Source organism: Pomacea canaliculata, linkage group LG3 (assembly GCF_003073045.1).
Source record: "Pomacea canaliculata isolate SZHN2017 linkage group LG3, ASM307304v1, whole genome shotgun sequence".
Classification (NCBI taxonomy): domain Eukaryota; kingdom Metazoa; phylum Mollusca; class Gastropoda; order Architaenioglossa; family Ampullariidae; genus Pomacea; species Pomacea canaliculata.
The window spans coordinates 40,018,781-40,039,523 of NC_037592.1; the positions used below are offsets into that span (position 1 = coordinate 40,018,781).

The window sequence follows — 20,743 nt, forward strand, 5'->3', positions numbered from 1 at the left end:
CAGTCTTGTTAACGGGCGTTGCTCCTTGATGTCTACATCGACACTGTTAGTGATGACATCCTGCACAGCTGGAGTCTTACCTGACTTTATCTTCAAAAAAGCTACATCAGCTGGATAACTAATAAAAAGTGACTGCTAATAGGGATTTTTAGAGTTTATATACTTCAGCCATTGTCATTTTACTTTTTGTTTTGTTTCATAACATAGTAAACACCGGAGTTTGTGTTTTTTGTTGTCAGGTGCCTGCCGTTCTCGTGTCCCGAGAAGCCTTGCAATAAAGCCTCTGGCAGCGCGTCACCTTAGAGAATCATCTAGAAGAAATACACGGGGTAAGACCGCGAACTCTGTCACACAACATGCTCCAGTCGTGAGGACTTGAAGGAGGGAACACAAGACCAATGACCCTATTATGACCCCTGTCTTCAGATGCGTCTATCATGGGTGCATGAGAGTCACGAAATGCTTCGATGACATGAAGGCCGAAGTAAAGAACCACGCTCCCAGCCGCCCCAAGCGCCAGACAGACAGAAAGTGACTCCAACTTTAATGCAAGAGAGAAGTACCAGGAAGATGTTCGAAACTACAGGGAATACGTGGCAACTACTGCTTCCATCATGAGCAGTATCATGGAGGTGTTCAACGAAGTCATCAAGAAGGTCAAGGAGTTCTTCCACAAGCTGTGGACCTGGATCAAGCAACTTTTCACAGACATCGCCCAAGCAGTGTCCAGCTTTATCAAAGAGGTCAGGGACACTATTAGCGACGGTTTGCTAGGATCTTCGGTTGATAGATTCAACTATCAACCTTTCTTTGGAGATGTTTATGTAATGAAGACACATCCTGCTTGTCCACCTTTCTTTCCTGTGAGTTGACGGGTGTTTAAGTCTACACGAATTATTTCATTCATACCTGTTAAATTTGCGATTTTCCTCTAGTTTATCGTGATTGAGTGTAGTTTTATTTCTGTTGATTAGCTGCTGATGTACTTGCTGTCCAACCCTGGAATCATTCTTTTCTTCCTCTGCTTATATAATAGGATTTCTGCTTGCATAGACGAATATATACCAATTTAATTATGGCTTACGTTCGAATTAAAGTATTTTGCCTGTAAATTTGTCTTCTTTCTTCACTCCTTAGCCAGATGTAGCACATACTAGTCATCCATCTGAGCATAAAACCATTACAATAAAGTAATCGTTTGGTATACTAATACCCTTACCTGTGTTTGTATATGCATGCAAATGATTTGATGTTTAGGGCGTTTCTGTTAAAATGTACAGCTGGAAGGAAATAAACATTAATTGCTGACATCGCTGTGGCCAAAGCCTACCTTAGTGGCTTCACGGGACATTTTTCTTTCTATAACCAAGCTTAAAAGCTTTGTTTCCAGATATAAACATATAGTAAACAGAATTAATTTCTGAAATCAGTGTCTTTATAAGTATCTAAATCCACTTGTTTGGAAATGATCTCTGTAAAAACTTGACTAAGGCACTAAGCCATCAATAGAAAATAGATTGTGCACAGGAGGTAGATTGGTCTCACGTCAGTCCGCCTTTTCTTGTCTGAAGGTTTGATAATGAAAATCTGCCGCAAGCACAAGTGACAAAATTTGGAAGGATGGTGAGTGGGCAGGCAACTGGCTTCAATCATCATCAATCTTCTTCACACCTGATAATGCGCGTCTTTTTCATCCCTGATCTCTCATTTTTTCAGGAAATAGTTTGAAAAGTATGCATCTGCCTTCCTCATCAATAGAGTTGATATTTGGACATTTTTTGACAAAAGGCTTATTTTACTCTACACCTTCAATGCTGAAAGTCAAATCCTCTAATGGGACAGAATGCCAAAATGTGTGGCCCATGGAAAGTATAGGATCAATGTCTTCACCAGGACACCCACGCTTTTTTCCGCACTTCGCTGCTAGGAACAGTACATACATTTAAACAATAAATTAACAATTTAAAATTTTAAGTAAGAACTTAATAACACCCATGTTGAAACAGAAACAATAATTGTATTTGATACAAAGCATGAACAATGTCTGGTCTGTCTTTGAGCAATAGACTTGAGTACATTACAAAAGAATCTTTTACAAAAGGGCTTAAACAGACAAAACGCAGGCAGGTTTTAAAACAACAAAAACAACAGACCCTTTATAGCACTAAATTTGAGAAGAGAAATTATTTCATCATTGTGATATGTGCACACACATGCACACACACAAAGTTTGTATTTCCCATAAACTGGGGTTAGTATAGCTGCAAGCTGGGGACAGTCCCCAGGTTCTGAAAATCAATTTTATTTACAAAAAATCAACATTTTCTTTTTTTATTTTACACCTAGACACAGTCCACCGTTTGTGCATACCAGCGCTTTCCCTAACACTTAAGTCTACAAAATACCCATTTTTTTCCCAAAGAAAAGCAATAAAATCCAAATTTTAGCATGTCTCCTGTTTATCCTGATCCAACATCACACTGTCAAAATCTTAAGATTTCCCCTCCACACACTCACTCATTCAAACATACACAGTATTCCTAACAAAACCTCTCAAGTAGCATTAACCACACCCTAATCCCAGAGGACTGATGTTCCCAGCCTCCCCTAGTGCACCTCCTCACAAAGAATAATGTCTATGCAGGTACAATACAAAATGTCCTTACAACTACAGGGTTCAGCATCTGACAGATGTTTGGTAACAAATATGTGGCGCAAACAATAAATACAGTAATGATCGATGTTTGTTTCAAAGACTTTCAAAAAGAGGCATCATCCACACTCCATGAGAAGGCACTGATTGCTAATTCAATAAGACATTTCTTTGTAACTACAAGACATCACTGACGGCAAACATACAGTATCTAAAAAAGACATTTCATAATGAAACAGTTCCATGCTGCCTGTTAACTTAAAATTTTGTGAGGATTCTTTTTTAATCAAAAGTAAATATTGACAAACATTTTAATACGTATCTCATTCACCTTGATTTGTAATAGTTAAATATTATTATGGACTTCACTTTTTCCACATAGCATTAAAGAAAAATCTACATAATGGGATTTAAAAATAAATCCTTGTGCAAAAATCAATGACCCCGAACAAATGCACTGCAAACTATTAACATGAAATAGTTTAGGACCTGACTTAAGAGTAATTTGAATAGCAAGTGTTTCATTTACTGCAAATAATACCTATACTTCAATTTATGGACTTAATCAGTTTCTAAAAACTTTTCAAAATAGAAAGTTCATAAAATCCTTGACTCATTCCATAGACATCAAACCACCATTTCAAAAAACATTTATATTTAAGAATCCATTAAAAGGCATAGCACACCATGAAAAATTAAAACAACCCTGAGTGGTTTTTTAACAATGGATATTGCATTTCACTTTCAAATTTAGCCAGCCCCAGCAACAGATGTTGGCCACACTTAGAAAGACTTTTGACTTTCTTCTATTGGCTTCTTTTTTTAAAAAAATCAGAAGTTAAAACAAGTTCAAAACATTTTAAAATCTCCAAAAGCACCAATGGTGTATAATTTGTCTTCTTGACATAGTTATACCCCAATTAATCTTTAAGCATTATTTTGTGATAAGTTATAGATGACAAATAAAGATTTAATCAGTAGATATAAAATGACTATATCCATCCTATACATTACTACATACAAATCATGGTAAAAATCAGCAAGATTTTTTTCTTTCCTTTCCTATATTAATGGTCATCAGAAGACAAACAATGGGCAATGACAACAGATGGGTTTGTGAATCCACATCTATGAAAAGGAAAATAAATTTGAAAATATATTTTTAGTTGACTAAAGACAATATGGACAATAATTTAAACTGCATGGATCCTTAAACAAAACTTTACATCAAAAAACTTAAAGTTTTCTTTAAAACAACAAGACAAAAATATTTCTAAGAAAATATATTGCATTCAATTCACATTGAAAAGGTAGATAAATGCTGCTGTTAAAATAATTCCTTACAAATACCATTACTAAACAAAAAAGTTTGATCACGCTGATTTAGGTGGAGGGACTATAAATTGTACTTTTTAAAAATTGTTCTTCTCTGGCTTGGAGTAAACAGTCCAGTGAATAAATATGTAAATTTGTAATATTGTTATCTGATGACATCACTGTTGCTTTTATTAAGCAAAGAACCGAACCACTTCATCTGTGAAAGAATACCATCACTCCACATGACATCATATCCGTTTCTTCCATTTAATGTCTCTATCGTCATTTTCTTTTCTGAACTGCACTGAGCTTATAACCCTGTGAGGAAATGTGCTGTATAAGTGCTCATGATTATTATTATTATATATTTGTTGCTGTTGTCTGCATATAATCATGTACAGAATTGTTCAAATCTAAACATGCAATAAAATATTGTACAAAACAGCAGTGAACACAGACTTGGGTGGCTACAGAGTTAAATAAAGCATTTACACGAGATGGTAGGTATGGTAGCACACATGTTAATGCTCTATCAATGGAGGTGAGATAGTTTCAAGGATGGGTCCATCTCTTCTATCACTAAGTGATGGAGATATGTGCTCTGAATGCATGGCAATACACTGAGGACTGGCATCAGCTGATAACCTCTGCTGATACTCAGAAATGAATTCAGTTTATCTTACCATTACCACTATAAATTCACATAGCTGTATACTACGCAAGTGAACCTTCATACAGTAAAAAAATATTTATACAAAATATCTACAGCCAGTTTATTCAATTATTTTGGTAAATCTGTGCACCTTCAACCAATATTCTCATATTTCTGAATTTTATTTCTATGCCAGTACTTACAAAAACAAATGCACTATTGCAGCACTAAGTTTATAAATTAAATTCAGCCAATCAAACATTTAGCACCCTGGCTGTTGCAGACTCTGTATGAGATATGGGAATAGACAATGTCATTACAGACTAAAATTCTTTCAGAAAGAAACAAGTTGTTCTTTTCCAATCAGGACCAAACATTTTACTACAGTTAAAACAACAACAACAAAAAATAAGGACTTTCAGAAATAAAAAATAAGGTAAATGTAGCTTGCATCCTCCTATTCCTGCCTGAGATTGGACCATCATAAAAACAGCCACAATTGGAAGGAAAAAAAAAAATATATAAATAATAACTAGTAAGAAAAATTAGAGCGGCATCAGACTTGAAATCTTTGACACCAAAGTTTTAGTAGTAACAACACAGTGCACCAAAGTGAGACTTTACATATCAATGCACAACACATGAAGGTGCACAAACAGACTGTTTTAAGTTAGGCATCAAAACACTTTTATATACAAATGTACAAGCACACACAGACCCACACGCATGCACACACATGAGGGTGAAGGAAACTGGAGTACCAGTATAAAATCACCAACAGTCAGCCCTGGAAAACAGGTGTCACATCCAGAGAGAGGTATGATGGAGCCGAGATTTGATCCCAAGACTCAGTTTTCACAATCATGGTAATGAGGGCTTTAGCCACTGCACCAACACCTTACAAATGTTCTTAGTATGCATGGTATACAACACTGAGACCTTAAATATAATGTGCCCTAACTAACATATGCTTCTCCTACACCTTATCTTCACAACTGTGAACCAGTTTTGTTTGTTGTACCAGTTCTGCCTGTAGTTCCGAAGATGTTCTATTGCACTATGGCGGTTAGTTGTTTTAAGGCAGGATTGATGATCCTTAAGAAAATCAATAAGTTCGTCAATTCCTTTGCCCTCATGTGTCAGGTTCAGCAGAATTGTGTAAGTTGGACTGTCCCGAGACTATTACTTGAATACCTGAGCTGAAATTAATAAAGCATTGGATGATCATATTTTGCTTCTTTTCAAATGTAACACTATGCATTTAAAGCTAGTTACCAAAAATTTACAAGCATCTTGAACAACAAAGACTTCTTAAACAAATATTATGTAATAAGCACAAGTGGCTTCATTGTTAAGCAACAGGTTGTGTGAGCACTGTATATCTCTGCATTTGTGTGTGTGCTTGTGCAGATATGCAGATGCCAGTGTTAGCAGAAGGCAAACAAGAGGTTGCTTAGAACTCGGGGGTTACACAGAAGGGCTCCAATAAATCTATATATGTATATTTTGTTTACGCTACAAAGCCTGTAAAAAAGGCAGTTTAAATATTTTAGAGGTAATGGTGCTTTACCATAAAATTTGCAGAAAGTGTATGTGCTGACTCAAGTCCAGAAGCATCGGTAAGTCAAAATAAAACAGATATATCTATATTTTGCATGGCCCTTTTCCCAACAGTCAGTGCACTTTACACTAACACACACATGAAGGTGCACCAGCACAAAACCACCAAGAGCCAGCCCTACAAAACGTGTCACATCCAGAGAGAGGTGTAATGGAGGCGAGATTTAACCCATGACTTCCAGTTCTCACAATTGTGGTGATGAGGGCTTTAGTCACTGCACCACCACCTTCCAAATGTTCTTAGTGTGCATTGTATGCAAAACTGAGACCTTAAATATAATGTGTCCTTAGCATCTGCTTTTCCAACACCTTATCTTGACAACTGTGAACTAGTTTATGTTTTTGTACCAGTTCAGCCTGTAGTTCCGAACAATTACTGCAATACATTAAACATATTAAGCAGGCATCCAATGTACCTATTGTTCTCCCAATCCTTGCTCCTTCACATCATACACATACACAGACTCTCTCACACATGCTGTCTTTACATTTTCTCACAAAAACACACACTCTTTCTCTCTCTTTTGCATATACTCTCACTCTCACCCATACACATCTACCCACAAAAACCCACACATGCACATAAATACACACACAGAGTGGATGAAACAAGATCACTCAGAAAAAAACCCACTGAGCTATCAGCCCTGTAAACAGGTCACAAGAAGGAGTATAAGAGCAGGCATCCATACCCATGGCACCCAATAATCACTGTTATAGTGAAAGATGTTTTATCCACTGCACCATCAAGAATCACCTCACTACCATAAGAAGGAAGAATGTAGACAAATGTCAGATTAGATTATGAACTTATGAAGGTATCCAGATGCTTCACATTCCTGAAGTGGCCACAAAAATCAAGAAGTTGAAGATTATGCATACTGTGGCTAGAAAAATGGACTGATGGCATGGAAAACTCTCTCTCCAATAAATGTGTGCTTCACAGTGGCGTACTGAGTTTCTAACACTGCCGACATGGAAGGTGGGCAAAACAAGATCTTGTCAATGTTACTATAAGATACAATACTTGCTCTTTTTGTACAAGATAACTGTACAAGACCAAGCTTACAACTGCTGTTCATTTAAAGAGATGTTGAGACAAAAGTAGGGATTGTTGCCAAAACTTGGGAATAATCAAATATCAAAAAATAGGTTCAAGTGAAATTTAGAGGTGGTGAAAAGGGTTAAATATTTCTGAACCACTTGCTGTTGAAATCAATCTCTGCAGGATTCTTAAAGGAATTTTCATGAACCACATGCTTATCCACAACTTTTCCATCAGTTTTTTGTTCTTTCTTTTTTTTTCCCCAAATTTTCCATGAGATTTCCTGTTAGAATCAGACAGATCTGATATGTCTAAATCACTGATGTCTTCTGCTTCTGAATTGCTTCCTTTGTCTGGAACTAAAATCATTTCTAAGACTTATGATGCTGTATCAGTTAGATACTTTTTTTTCAAAAGAAAGGGGGGAGTTGAAAAATCTATACATTGTCTTCTTGTTTGAAGTTGAGAGATGGAACCCAATTTAGAAATGCTCAGGTAAAGCTATGATCATGTTTTGGCCCATTGCACACATCGTGTTTATGGTTCGTAATTAAAACTTATTGTGCACAGTTCACTGAAATTAGGCTTTAAGTAGCATACAGCATACATACACAGTGTTCTGAATGCATTAATATTTTTGAGTAATGGTGGAGGGGGCCCAAGATGTGTTTTGGCCTGAAGTGTACAATATATTAACACCAGCCCTCTGTTTATGGATGTGGGGGGTGGGAGGGATGGGGTTATCTTGTGCCTGCATGCAGGTGTGCCAGCTTCGTATGTAAAGTCACATAAAGAGGCATAATTAACTGGCAACAATTTTACTTACTGATATTCGTGAGAATCAACCTTTTCGGCTGTCCAACCAAGCAGGTGCAAAGCAATCACATGCCAAGTTATCTTGCTGAAACTGAAAACGAAGGAGATACAAATAATGAGAATGGTGATATGATACACCTGATGTCACTTAACTAAATACTGGCTTGTATAATTTTATTCATTCATTGATACATTCCTTGATCGCTTGTAGTCAGGGGAACAACTGTTACAAAGTTAGCTTAACCAGATAAATTCTTAGCTGGGTGATTTACGTTAAAAAGGTTTCAGTAAAGATTTAACATACAAGGAAAGCTAGGGGATTGGCAGTACTGCATAAGTATTCATATACACTTTTCATTCATATCACCCCTCCATTAGTAAAACTGCCTCTAACTCTATCAACAACTTGTCTTATATTAATGGTAATGGGTAATCAAATGTTTATGCAACCTATATGAAAAAAGGAAAGAAACCCAAAAAGATGTTTATTCTCAGAAAAATGAAAATAAGTTGCATCCAGAATTAAACACTACCATGACAACACTACAATAATAAATTAGACTAATCAATACCTAAAATATATTGGCAAACATCAGGCTTAAATAATTTAGAGTTCTAATGTGAAAATGAAGCAGTTTAACTGCATAATGCAGGTCTGTGAGAATCTAAAGTCCCTTATAACCTAGTGATCTGACCATCTGGGAAGTAAGTGTGTAAGGCATAGTGCTTGAAAGATAGATCAAAGCTCTCATTCTGCCACCTTTTCCATTCCCTAATAAATCAGGTACCCATCACTGCTGAGAAGACAGATTTTTCAGTGACTGATCAGAACAAATCATTAAGATATATCTTGCATAATCAAGAATACTGTTCTGCTCACTCCTCAGTGTTTCATTCGTGCATTTAGTTTACATTTTTGTCATGGTGTCATCTGTTTACTGACACTTATCATTCTTTTATGGTTGAGTATCAGTTTATTTGTAGTCTTGTGTGTGCAGCACACTGAGCTCATATCCCACATGGGAGAGTGTGATTTACAAAGTCAGTACTATTATTATAGTTACACAGTTGTTTATTATTATTTCTAGCTTTTCTAGAAATTATTATTAAATCTGAAACTGGTGTACTTCTCTGAAGCCAATCACACTAATAGCATCTCAACAGATTTTCCCTTGTAAAAAGAGTAGGTAACCAAATGTTTATCATAACAGGATCTCCATACCAGCTCTGCTGATCAAACAATTCCTGCAGGATTTTGGCTTTGGACCTGTCATTCAAGAGATCAGTCAGAATTTTGCGACTCTTCGTGGAATCAATCTGTTCTGTCAGTTCTGTCGCAGATGCTAAAGGCAAAAAATAAACCTCATATAAATAAATAAGTCATACTGAATGCAGCAAATAACTTCTACTTCATTAATGCTCAAGATGTACTTTAGACAGAAACCTAACAAAAACAGCAGTACAATTTTTCATTTTGTGACTACTTCAACAAATATATTATTTTAGATCTCTAAAAAAGTTATCTTTAAATTATAATTAGTAGTCTAATATTAAATCATAGTGCAATTTTCTATTTCTGTGATAGGTGACTCTGTCTAATGACCTCAATGCCTGATTGATTGCTTCCCATTAACTAAAATGCAGCTATAACATCTTGATGACTTTCATACCAGAAAGACCCCATACTATCCCAGAATCCTAACACATTATTTCCCCTCCCCCATATCAAAAACGTAAATTAGATACACTTTTAGATGTCTTTAAAGAGTCTATGTGGTTACACTACAGGCTTTTTTCAGAAATCAGAGAAATTGTTATAAAATGATGGCACAGTAGATTTAAGATGACAATACCTATTCACTATGTGCAGAAGAAACCAAAACTGAATGGCAGAAATGGACTGATTTATGACAAAGAAACAGTTCACTGAGATATTTCAGTGATTTTTTTTTTCTACTGTTCTGTTTGTGTAACATCTTTTTTAACCTATATTATTTTCTACTTAACATTTTTTCTCCTACAGTTGATCTACTTTTGGTTTATTCATTCTGACAAGGTATTGTTGCAAGCTTCACAAGCACACTTGCTTCACAACGGTCCTACTGCACTAAAGAAGCTCATATTTTATTTTTAGATGAGGTTGTTCAAACTTGCAAGTATAAAGCTCAAACTCAACACACAAGTTAAGATGACTGTAAAGTTCCTTTAAAATGAGTTGTGAAAATTTCCAGCCATACTTACAAGATGCCTAATTAAATGTTACTGACAAAAGCTACAGCAACAAAACAGGAATTTTCTTTCATTCTTTATACTACACAGCAGTAATCTTATGCTGCAGACTACTAAGACTGCAACCTACAACTGCTCAAGGTCTTCATGCACATGATATGTCAGTCTCTTACAGATTCAAGCTTGACCCCATGTTTCAATTTACTCATATTACAAAGTTTACATTTACATGAACGACTCCTGGAGCTTCAGATCCACCCAACAGCGGAGTCCAACAGGGAAATTCTGATACCTCTAAACAGATAACAGAAATAGTACAATAGATCATTATATTGTTTCTGATGAAATTTTTCATTAAAAAATTATCTGATTTTAAGATGGTAGTGGCAGATATGGTTGAATCTAAACATTTTCCAGTTGAATTTAGTTTTCAAGTTCATCCAGTTGGTCATACTATAAGAATGCCAATAAAGCAAGAAGTTAACATAAACAAGATGCTATAGAACCCTGCTAGTATCCAGAAATTCCACCAAGCTGTCCAATCCCAATTAATACAAGCAAGTGACAAGATCAATGAAGATATAAATGGAGCTCTCTTGCTATTTAACAGATGTTTATTGAATTGTACTCAGTGTATGCTTAAATGAGCTAATATAGATAGGAATGAGCATAAACAAAAAAGGTTCAACATAAAATGTACCCAAGAGAAAACTTCCGAGAAAATTCTGAGGGCAGCTGATAAGAAAGATTTTTAACTTTTTAGCCTCTCTGAATGTTATTGATTTTTTTGGTTTTACTTTTTTTTTTACGTCTCTAAAGGGTTGTATCATTTGGGCAACTTCATCTTGAAAAAAAAAAACCCAGAGAAAATCTGTCTGGCAGTTTGATACATTCTTGACATTCTAATAGCCTAACTCTAATCCGGCATCAAACATTTACTACAACTGTTTGACTACTTTAGCAAACTTTTTTAGTTTAGTTCTAAAATACAATCATCCAAGGAAAGAAACTATTGCATGAGAAAGCAGAATAACTGAAAATGCACTGGTACAACTTTGATTTGGAATTTCAGACATTTTGTCATATGGCTTAAGATATTCTGATAATGTAAGCAAGACATGCCCTATGTATCATATCGATGAAGAGGATGAGTTTCATTTTGTATTATGATGTCCATGTATAATAGAACTACAAAAAAGTTTTATTCCAAAAAAAGTATTACAATAGATCTAATAATTTTAAACTACCGATGTCAACAAAAAATGAGAAAATACTATGTAACCTAGAAAAGTTTTCATATCTAGCAACAAAGAAATGCTAATCTATGCTAAAAGGTGCTCTTCATCTGTTATGTATTACATATTTTATTTTCCCTGAATATGTTGAATGCCAATCTTTTTAAATGTGTCTAAAGGTCTAAAAAATAAGCAGTTTGTATTCTCTTTCTCTCCCACACAAGCAACCACACAAAATATTTATGTGCCCATGTGCACATCTCATTTTGACGCAAATTTTGCATAACATTATTTAGAAAGGGTACAAAACCTTAAAAATAAAACAGTTCTGTTCGTTCTTTTGTGCCATCACATCAATTAAAACATACTTATATGTTCTGATCGACATGCCTTCACACTATTTCACAAACAAATTCTCACTCTCAGGTGGATGACATATGACTTCTGGAATGTGTCCAGGTGGCAGCAGTTTATCCACATCCTTATTAGATCTTTCTAATAAAGACATCAGTATATAATTATTTGCATATGGAAATATTTTTCCAGTTTCAAAATGCTAAATTTGTTTTATTCAAGAAATACATTTTGCATAAATATATGAGGATGCAAATGCACCCACACACACATATCTCATTCACAACTGTGTTTTATAATAACTCAAGGGATACTTTAAACACAGCTAGTCAAGTTGCAAGAGATGTTCATTTAGTTACTCTGACAATCAAAACCCTGCCTACCTGCCCCTGTAACAGTTAATCCTCTTTATGAACTTCTGAAGACAAAAGTGGTAAAACACCAGCGACAAAAATGCCTTCTAAAGTACAGTTACCAATAATGTGGTCACATTTGCCCATTTGCCCATTCTTTGCAACACATAAATTCTTCACAAACCTGGTGGGTCACTTGTTGTTGAAGATCCTCTACTGATACTCTTTTGGCGTTTGTATTTGATGAAGAGAACTATACACGTAATGACCACAGCTGCAACTGAGATAAGCGGAGTCATCTTAACAAATGCTCTCCACCTGCTAATTTCACAGGTCTCTCTCTTTCTCACAAACACATCCCTCTCCTCGACCCCCACCCACCCACACACACACACACAAACAAACCAGATCACATTGATACACAATGTTTCCCTCACTCTTTTCTCAATGAAAGATCTAGTTAAGTGACCAGCCAAAGACTAGACCATGAGACAAAGTACTTCACATATTGATTTCAAATAATTAAAAGCATGTTTAAATAGTCAAACAGCAGTTTTATCCATATTTTTGTTAAGTAACACTTACTGCAACATACTGATGTTCCAATAATAATGGTCGTTACATCACTGGAGTTTGGCTCTGCAAAACCACATCATTAACTCAAAGTGATTGCCTCCCTTCATGGAAAATGTCTGCTACAGGTCCCTATATCTTGACTATTCACCACCACCACCCCCAGCCCCAACTCACCCCCAAAAGGAAAATTATATGTCATAAACATATCATTTTAAATAAGATTTTCCTATCAAGCTAGGTAGAAATTAAAGGTTTGCTTTGTTCTTTTAGAAAATACAACACTATTCATCTGCAAGAACCATTCCTGGCCATTTTTACACTGCTAACAATACATACCTGAGTGCACACCTGTTAAATACAGCAATAAAGTTCTTAAGATATATGTCATGCACACAACAACAATAGTACAGTTGGATGTTACATCAGGCTGACACAAACATCACAGCCACTGGAACTGATCATGTGTATAGTACATGTTTTTTAAAACTGTGTTTCCAAAGTAGGTTATCAATGAAAACTTAGCATATATGTAGAAATACCAGTATCATCACTTGAGGAAACTTAAATCATCGTTGAGTGAATGAAGAAAATCACAAGATATATAGCAATTCTGATGACCTTACTGAAAAACATTGAATATTACCCCCATAGGGATCTCTTATTTACTTTGCCGTAAGGGAATTACATGTACAAAAAAAAATCCTTTCTGAGTACTTTCAAGTAAGGGAAGTAACTTGTAGACAGACAATTCAGCTTTTTAAATGATGCATTTACAATCCTTTAACCAGTTAGCATTTGCAATTTTTTGTTAAGTACTTGACAATTATAGCCAATATATCATACAGTATGGTATACCACTGGCTCTGGCAAGCCAACATGGCAGTATTGTTATGATTCCAGAGTTAAGGGAGAGATGGAGGTTGAGGCAGATGATCTTTCTTTACTTCTATCAGCATGACTGAAGTGGAGCAACCAATGGCTCTGGTATATTAAATTGTTTGTGTATTTCTCAAAAGATAGAATACTCCTTTACTTTCTGGCACTTAATGAAGTATCTGGATGTTCTACCTTGGGACCTAGTAGCTAAAATGCATAGGTTTACAATGCTTTAGATCTGCTAAAACTGAGGTCTGATATAACAATAGATTTGATACACTGATATAACTAAGGATTACATGTGCTTTTATTTAACATTTTTGTAATTTTTTTTTGGCTAGGTCACTGGGGAAACAAAAATGTGAAGAACTGGTAAAACCAGACAGGGAGTACATCTGACAGCAGACAGCCACAATTTTCCTTAGGAGTGATGCTAGTCCAGCTAGTTGGTTTTAGGTGCTATGAATAGCCTCACGTGGCTATATTTTTCATTATTTGTTACTTCTCATTCTGAAATATCAATTCTTTCTAACCACTTGTTTTGTCTATTAGCTCACTGTAAACATTTCTTTACCCCTCCCCCTCTCCTATCAACTGTCCTCTAAAGAAAAAAAAAACTTATGTTTCTGTGCACTTGGTACAATTGCATTTGTTTTTACATTTTAATAATCAAGAGAAGGACTAATTTTAAGAGAAATTTGTTCAAATATAGAACATTTCTAAAAGCATAAAGCCTTACTTCATTTAATTGTACAAATTGTATGTAAATAAAGATATTCAAAGATGAAAACTTCACTGAATTCTCTTCTAAATAAGATAATGAAGGCTTAATATATCACCTTGTTCCTGAGGACACTGGCGTTCATCAGGTATAGTGTCATTCCATTCAAGATCTTTTGTACACTCCACCACGGAAACAACCTTATCACGGCACAAAATGGTACAAACGTCTCCACACGCCATGTGATATCTCTCTCCTAGATGTTCATTCTGACACTTGACTTCCAGAGAGATCTTTTGACACTCTACACAGAATGAGACATGAAGTACACTCATAATAATTAGCTCTTAAAATGGTATAATTAAGATTATTATTAGTATTCTGATACTACATACATCATTTGATTGTTACCATCTGACAAGTGGTTATGCTGGTCTATTGATATCGGTCATCAGGGGAAACAGCTAGATAGATGCAGCAGTTAGTGTTAGGTGAATAAAACATGGTACAGCTTGAAGGACAAGTTAAAGTCAACTGAAAATCTAGCTTTTGTTTTACTTTGCATTTTTATTGCAGTTAATAACTACAAAAATGTATTACACTTTTGAGGTATGTTTTACAGACGACACATTACTCCTCAACTTCCTGCTCCAGTTATAATCTTGCTAGATTCCTAGACATCCATTGCCATGTTAATTTTATTTGTGCCTTCGGAATTTTTTTTTTTAAGTTGATAATAAGTTTCTGCTCCTCTTTTGTAGAAACTTTACAAAATTTAATAATAACACAAATAATAGAGCATTTAAAATGGTATATTCTCATGTTTGGCAGTGAGTTTAATATCCTTAATAAACACGAGCAGAGTTTTCAAAATATAAAAACAACAAAGGGGAGGGGAAGATGAAAAGAAAAGAAGGAAACCCCTAGCGGCTGAAGGGCCAAATAAGGAGACCTGGTTGATTGGTATCTATATAATTTCTGGTAGGGCATCAACAACTTCGACAGGTATCATGGGATTCTCAGACCACGATGGCAGCTATGGGGCAGCATAGCCACTTTATAATTCAGCAATCCAGAACTAGCAGCCAGCACCTTAGAGAAGAAAGGTGCAGTCTGGTCAGCTTTGTGCTTATGAAATATAATTGGAAGTAATGGTGTTTTCAGCTGAGATTTCACAGTACTGTTATCATGTAATGCATTTGATAAAATGATCCATATTGCTGCCTGCAAGATGCTATGAGTGACCTATCCTGAATCAGGTAAATTATATTTGAGCAATTAAGGTTTCATTTGACTCTCAATCAAGCTAAATAGTTTTATTTTTACACAAACAGTACCATTCTGCCATTTACTAAATTACAACCTAGGATGATAATCCAAACAAGAAAAATGTATTCTGAAATAAAAAAAATGTTATCATGTGTAATAATTTTGCAATGTGTCATGGATCTATCATTCCCTAATCATGTCACCAAAAGAAAGCAAACCTGAAAATGTTTCTCTTAAGAGAGCATACACTAGTAAATTAATAAGTAATAATAATGTTGATGTATATACTCTTAGCCCTCACCCCTCTCCTCATCAAAGGCAGGCTCAAAATGCTGAGAAAACCAACAATACACATGCATCACCATCATCATAACAACTTCTAGAGGCCCATGGTCATTAATTTCATGTACCAAGAAATACAGTGTCATAGAAACAGGGGCAGCTTCTCCCTCAAAAATGATGCTGAGGCAAGAATGTGAATATCGTTCACTGTCACCATGGAGTTTGTCCTCCAAAAGCTGAGCATCTTCCTACACCACTAAAATATAAAGTAGTCTAGAAACGTTATGGAACAAGAAGGCAGGATAAACACACTAAGACAGTGATGCTTAGTAATAACAGAATTTCTGCATCAATTTTATTAAAAAATTTTAAAACTTCATCCCTTTTATGTTCAAATATTTTGGGAGCTTTTTTCAATTTTTTTTGCCTTATAGGACGCATTTAACTTTTTACTTAACTCTTATGCATTTTACTTGTTAGTTTGGAGGACATTTCTACCTGCTTATGCGAGTCTTTTTTTTTTAATACTTTGTGGGTTTTATTATTGTGCCTGCTGATCATACAAGATGCTATAAATCTAAAGAAATGCCCTATTTTTAAAATGGCATTTTCTCTGCTCTTTATTACCACTGCCACTACACACCATCATAGCCTAAAAATAAAAGTTCATACTTGGTAAATGATAAGCCGGAGACTGAGAGTCACATTTGATCTCACGTTGCCATGGAAGCGTCTTCATGTGGTTACAATGATCAGTAAATGATCTGTTCTTTATTTCAGAGTCTGTGCATTCAGTGCAAGGTGAATCCTTATGGTGACCTTTAAAGCACCTGAAAGCAAGCAAATCCACATCAAGCATTGCCATGCCAAGTTTTTTTTAAAGCAGATGCAGCATAAATGACAAATTATAATTTAGATATATCTTTTCAATATTTGTGCTTAAATCCGAAATATTTGTACTTGACATTCAACATATCTGTAAAAGCAAATTTGAATTTTGTGATGCTTTTGAGTATCTGAACACATGTGCTACATGTTTCATTAACAATTAACATGGTTTGATCATAAGATAGTCATGTAGAAAGTTCCTTAAAAAATGTATAGACTGTCAAGTGTTATCAATGACTAAAAAACAATTATGGCGATGTGGTAACGTGATAACCACATAAAGAAAAAACTGAAAATATATGCATATATTCTGTCACTAACGGACTGAATCTTCTCCCTCCTTTATAAGCACACGCACACACACGTGCACTAACCCATCCACTCATTTCATACACACACATCACTGCCCCATATACTCACAGGGTAGGACAAAGCTTGCAATAATTGGCATCATCAACTTCACTTGCTACTGTCCACTGTAACACATCATTTTAATTTTTTAAACAAATCAAAATACACACTATCAAAATCATTAAGCACATTAACAAACATGACCACACTTCTAAGAATAATTTTTTTCTAAACCATAAAGGCATCTGCTCAAATAAAACTTCAATACCTTATTTGTTTCACTAGAGATGATAAAGATAGCAAGAAAGAAAAGTCCCTCTGCCATTCTATGATCCAGACAGCTCTTCTTTGGGTTTGAAATGGTCTGTAAAAATAAGTTCCACATACACGTTAGTCCACGCAAGTATCTAAGACAACCATTCATATATTCAAAAGGGTTTACACTATGGTAAGAACATATACATAAAAGTAAAACATGCAAATGTTTTCAACTCTATATGCTTGATCTACTCTTCCATAAAATATTCTCCCAGCACTTGTATTTCAAATCAAACCTGATGATATTGTTCCAATATGACTTTCTTAAAGCTTTCCAGAAAAGAAATAGACTGAACTGAAATATGCATCTAAAAGAACAGAAAAGAACCAAAAACACAAGGAAGAGAGAGGGGTGGAATCTGCCAGATCTTGTGGAAGCAAAGGAATTCTAATGCTGACTCAGCAAATATTGCTTTACAAATAATACAAAACAAATTAACCACACAAAACATGAAAGTCCATCCAGACATGAACTTTTCTCAAAGCTGTCAAAAAAGTCCTTAAATGGATGTAGTTTGTTGTTTCTCAGAAATGCAGAGGTCTGTATAGCCCATCCAGAATACTCGTTTCCCTATATATGATTACAAGTCATAATCTATTTTCTTGCTTTAGGAAGATGAAACTCAATCATGATGTACAAAGAAACAATGTCCTTAAGGAACATACTATAAGGGCAAACTGTAAATCATTAATAAAATAATAAAATAAATAGCACATTTGTATAGCATCTTTTACCAGCATCAGCCAGACTCAAGGCAAGTTATATATAGGCATGCAAGCACATCATATTAATTTATACATATAATAATTAAATAATATTAATTTTTTACCTACTTCCCCAATTCTCCTACGAACAAGATTTATTGACCGGTTTCAGAAAACATTGCACTCAAAAAAACCTGCTTTTTAAAGTCATTTTTATGTATATAAATCTATATCAACAACCAGTAATGAAAAGATTTGTTTTTGTGTCTGATTTATTACAAGATAATTTACACAGTGAGACCTCCAACCTGAACTTTGACATTTCAGTAATCAGCAAATGTTCTTTACATGGTTTGGAACTCTTTTAAGTGATTTACGCATGTTTCTATCATGTTTTATTGTTTGAAATTCTGACAAGGCCATAATTTAAGTGTCACCTATGAGAGAGCCAACAACAGAGATGAGGGTAAAGGATGAAGGGGCCAACTATGTAAGTATGCTGTATGGTGGGTTGCACCATTGCAATTTTTATTTCACTGTGAAGTATCTCTCATTCCCCCTATTTGTGATTTCGCCGAAAAAGCAAAATTCTCTTTTTCTAAAACAAATATTAAATTGATGGCAGCATCTTCAACAATTTAACAGAACTTCATTTGTAAAAAATATTTTAAAATGTTTCATTTAATGTCTCCAACCTCAAGCACATCTTTTCCAGCAGTTTTACTGCCTAGAAGAAATGAAGGTTTGAGAATTACAAGAATGCTTCAATAGGTAATAAATTATTGAATGCGGTGTGTCTGGTGAAATCAAAATTAATTGAATACTAATGTGAAATTGTGATATACAAAATTAATATAATTACAGTTTAAGCATAGCAATGTCAGGGTTTAGTGTTTGTTTTTGGTTGTTTTTTTTTATATATATATATTGGTAACTATAAAACATTTAATCTTAAAATTCCTATTCCTCTTTCCAAGCTACAAACAAATTTTAATGACTTACATGGGTGGCAATCACTGCACGGTTTGTCTTGCAAGGGTTTACTGAATACTGAGATATCTTCAATGATATCACAATGGCGATCCTATATACGGAAGGAAAACTTGTTATCAAAACCCGAACTGCAAACACGTCTGACAAGAGAGGCTCCTTTTTGTTTTTGTTTTTTTGTAGTAATTTTGCTGATCGGTGATCACAGCATGTCATCGAATTTTTAAGTATGCTCGATAGTATTCATGTATTTGAGTCATTAAAATAGAAACTATATACTTACGGTTTTATATATATTACAAGCACTGAAGTTAGGCATTAGAGTTTAACCAGGAAGTTTGTAGCAATTACTACTTAAACTTCTAATTTTACTTACTCCAGCTACTCACACTTTCCAGGGAAATAAAAACGAAAGTTCTTTCCCGTAGAACTCGTTAGCGTTCCGTCTCTGGCAACCTGCCCCTGTAGCGAGACACCTTTTTCAGATCATACTTACCTGTCTGTGGGGTTTTCCCAAAGTCGGTGTTCACTTGTTTACTCCAAGTAAGGGCACGTCACTCTGGCTGTGGAACTACTCACTGCGGAGGAAAAAAAGTGGTCTGCTCATGCGCTTTCCGTCTCTCAGGGTCATTTCCTCCCGGGGTCTTTGAACGGCCGAACTTCTGCACTGACTACCAATCTTCACATACACGTGGATTATTGCCCATTTCTTTTTTGTAATATTGCGCACGTGGTCTTGCTAATCCTCCTTTTGACGCAGTTACTCTTCAGTTGTAACTGTATTTGTAATCAATCTCACCGCGCCACCAGTCAATCCTTATAAAATTATTAACTTCCGTTTAGATCAATCATAATTTGCTTCATGCCTTTTAAACAGTAATTGTAATACTTGTATTCTCGTAAGGGTAATTAGGTTTTGTGTAGTTAATCAGCATAAGTGGCAATTTTTTAAAGTGTTGATTAAGCAATCGTTAGAAATGGATGCCACTAGAATGGAAATTCTCCGACTTCAAATGGAACGACTGCGCACATACATTACTACTGGTAAATATTGGGAGGGTGCCAACGAAAGCGAAAAAAAGAGAATTCGCAACCAGTCAAAAAGATTCATTTTGGAAAGTAAGTACTTAAAATTAATTTGATGTTCTTAATGTTACCTGTTAATATAACGTCATTCCCCTGTAAACTTAACGTTACAATTCATTACTAATTTGCAATATTTTCCCAAGTAACATGCTGTGGGTGTTTGAAGGAACTATGTCCTTTTTTGTGTTTTGTTCTTTGTGTGTCACCCCATAAAAAATTAATGCTATCAGTATCTGTATTTTTCAGACGATAGCCTATTCTATGTTGGTGTTGATGGACAGAAGAGAGAAGTGGTCACAAACCTAGAAAGGGTGAAAGAGATCATCGACAACTTTCACAGTATTTCAGGACGACATAGTGGCATAGATGCCACTGTGAACAAGATTACCACTTGGTATTGGTGGGGA

General features: G+C 35.2%; 1 protein-coding gene across 12 annotated transcripts; it reads right to left on the minus strand.

Moving 5' to 3' along the window:
* Positions 1-2,616: 2,616 nt before the first annotated feature.
* On the minus strand, positions 2,617-19,866 carry LOC112559740. 12 transcript variants are annotated; one of them, XM_025231114.1, is made up of 13 exons: positions 19,747-19,832; positions 19,263-19,344; positions 17,506-17,601; positions 17,307-17,362; positions 16,671-16,828; positions 14,566-14,751; positions 12,860-12,913; positions 12,459-12,554; positions 11,988-12,062; positions 10,556-10,626; positions 9,326-9,446; positions 8,114-8,194; positions 2,617-5,821 (listed from the first exon to the last, which is right to left on the minus strand). In XM_025231114.1, exons 3-11 carry the CDS (start codon positions 17,560-17,562, stop codon positions 9,429-9,431), a joined length of 771 nt encoding a protein of 256 aa, XP_025086899.1. In that variant the 5' UTR covers positions 17,563-17,601; positions 19,263-19,344; positions 19,747-19,832; the 3' UTR covers positions 2,617-5,821; positions 8,114-8,194; positions 9,326-9,428. The 12 variants fall into 12 exon arrangements, with proteins under 12 accessions (XP_025086899.1, XP_025086898.1, XP_025086900.1 ...); XM_025231113.1 differs by having other exon boundaries at positions 19,640-19,780; XM_025231115.1 differs by having other exon boundaries at positions 19,627-19,768.
* Between the last annotated feature and the right edge of the window lie 877 nt (positions 19,867-20,743).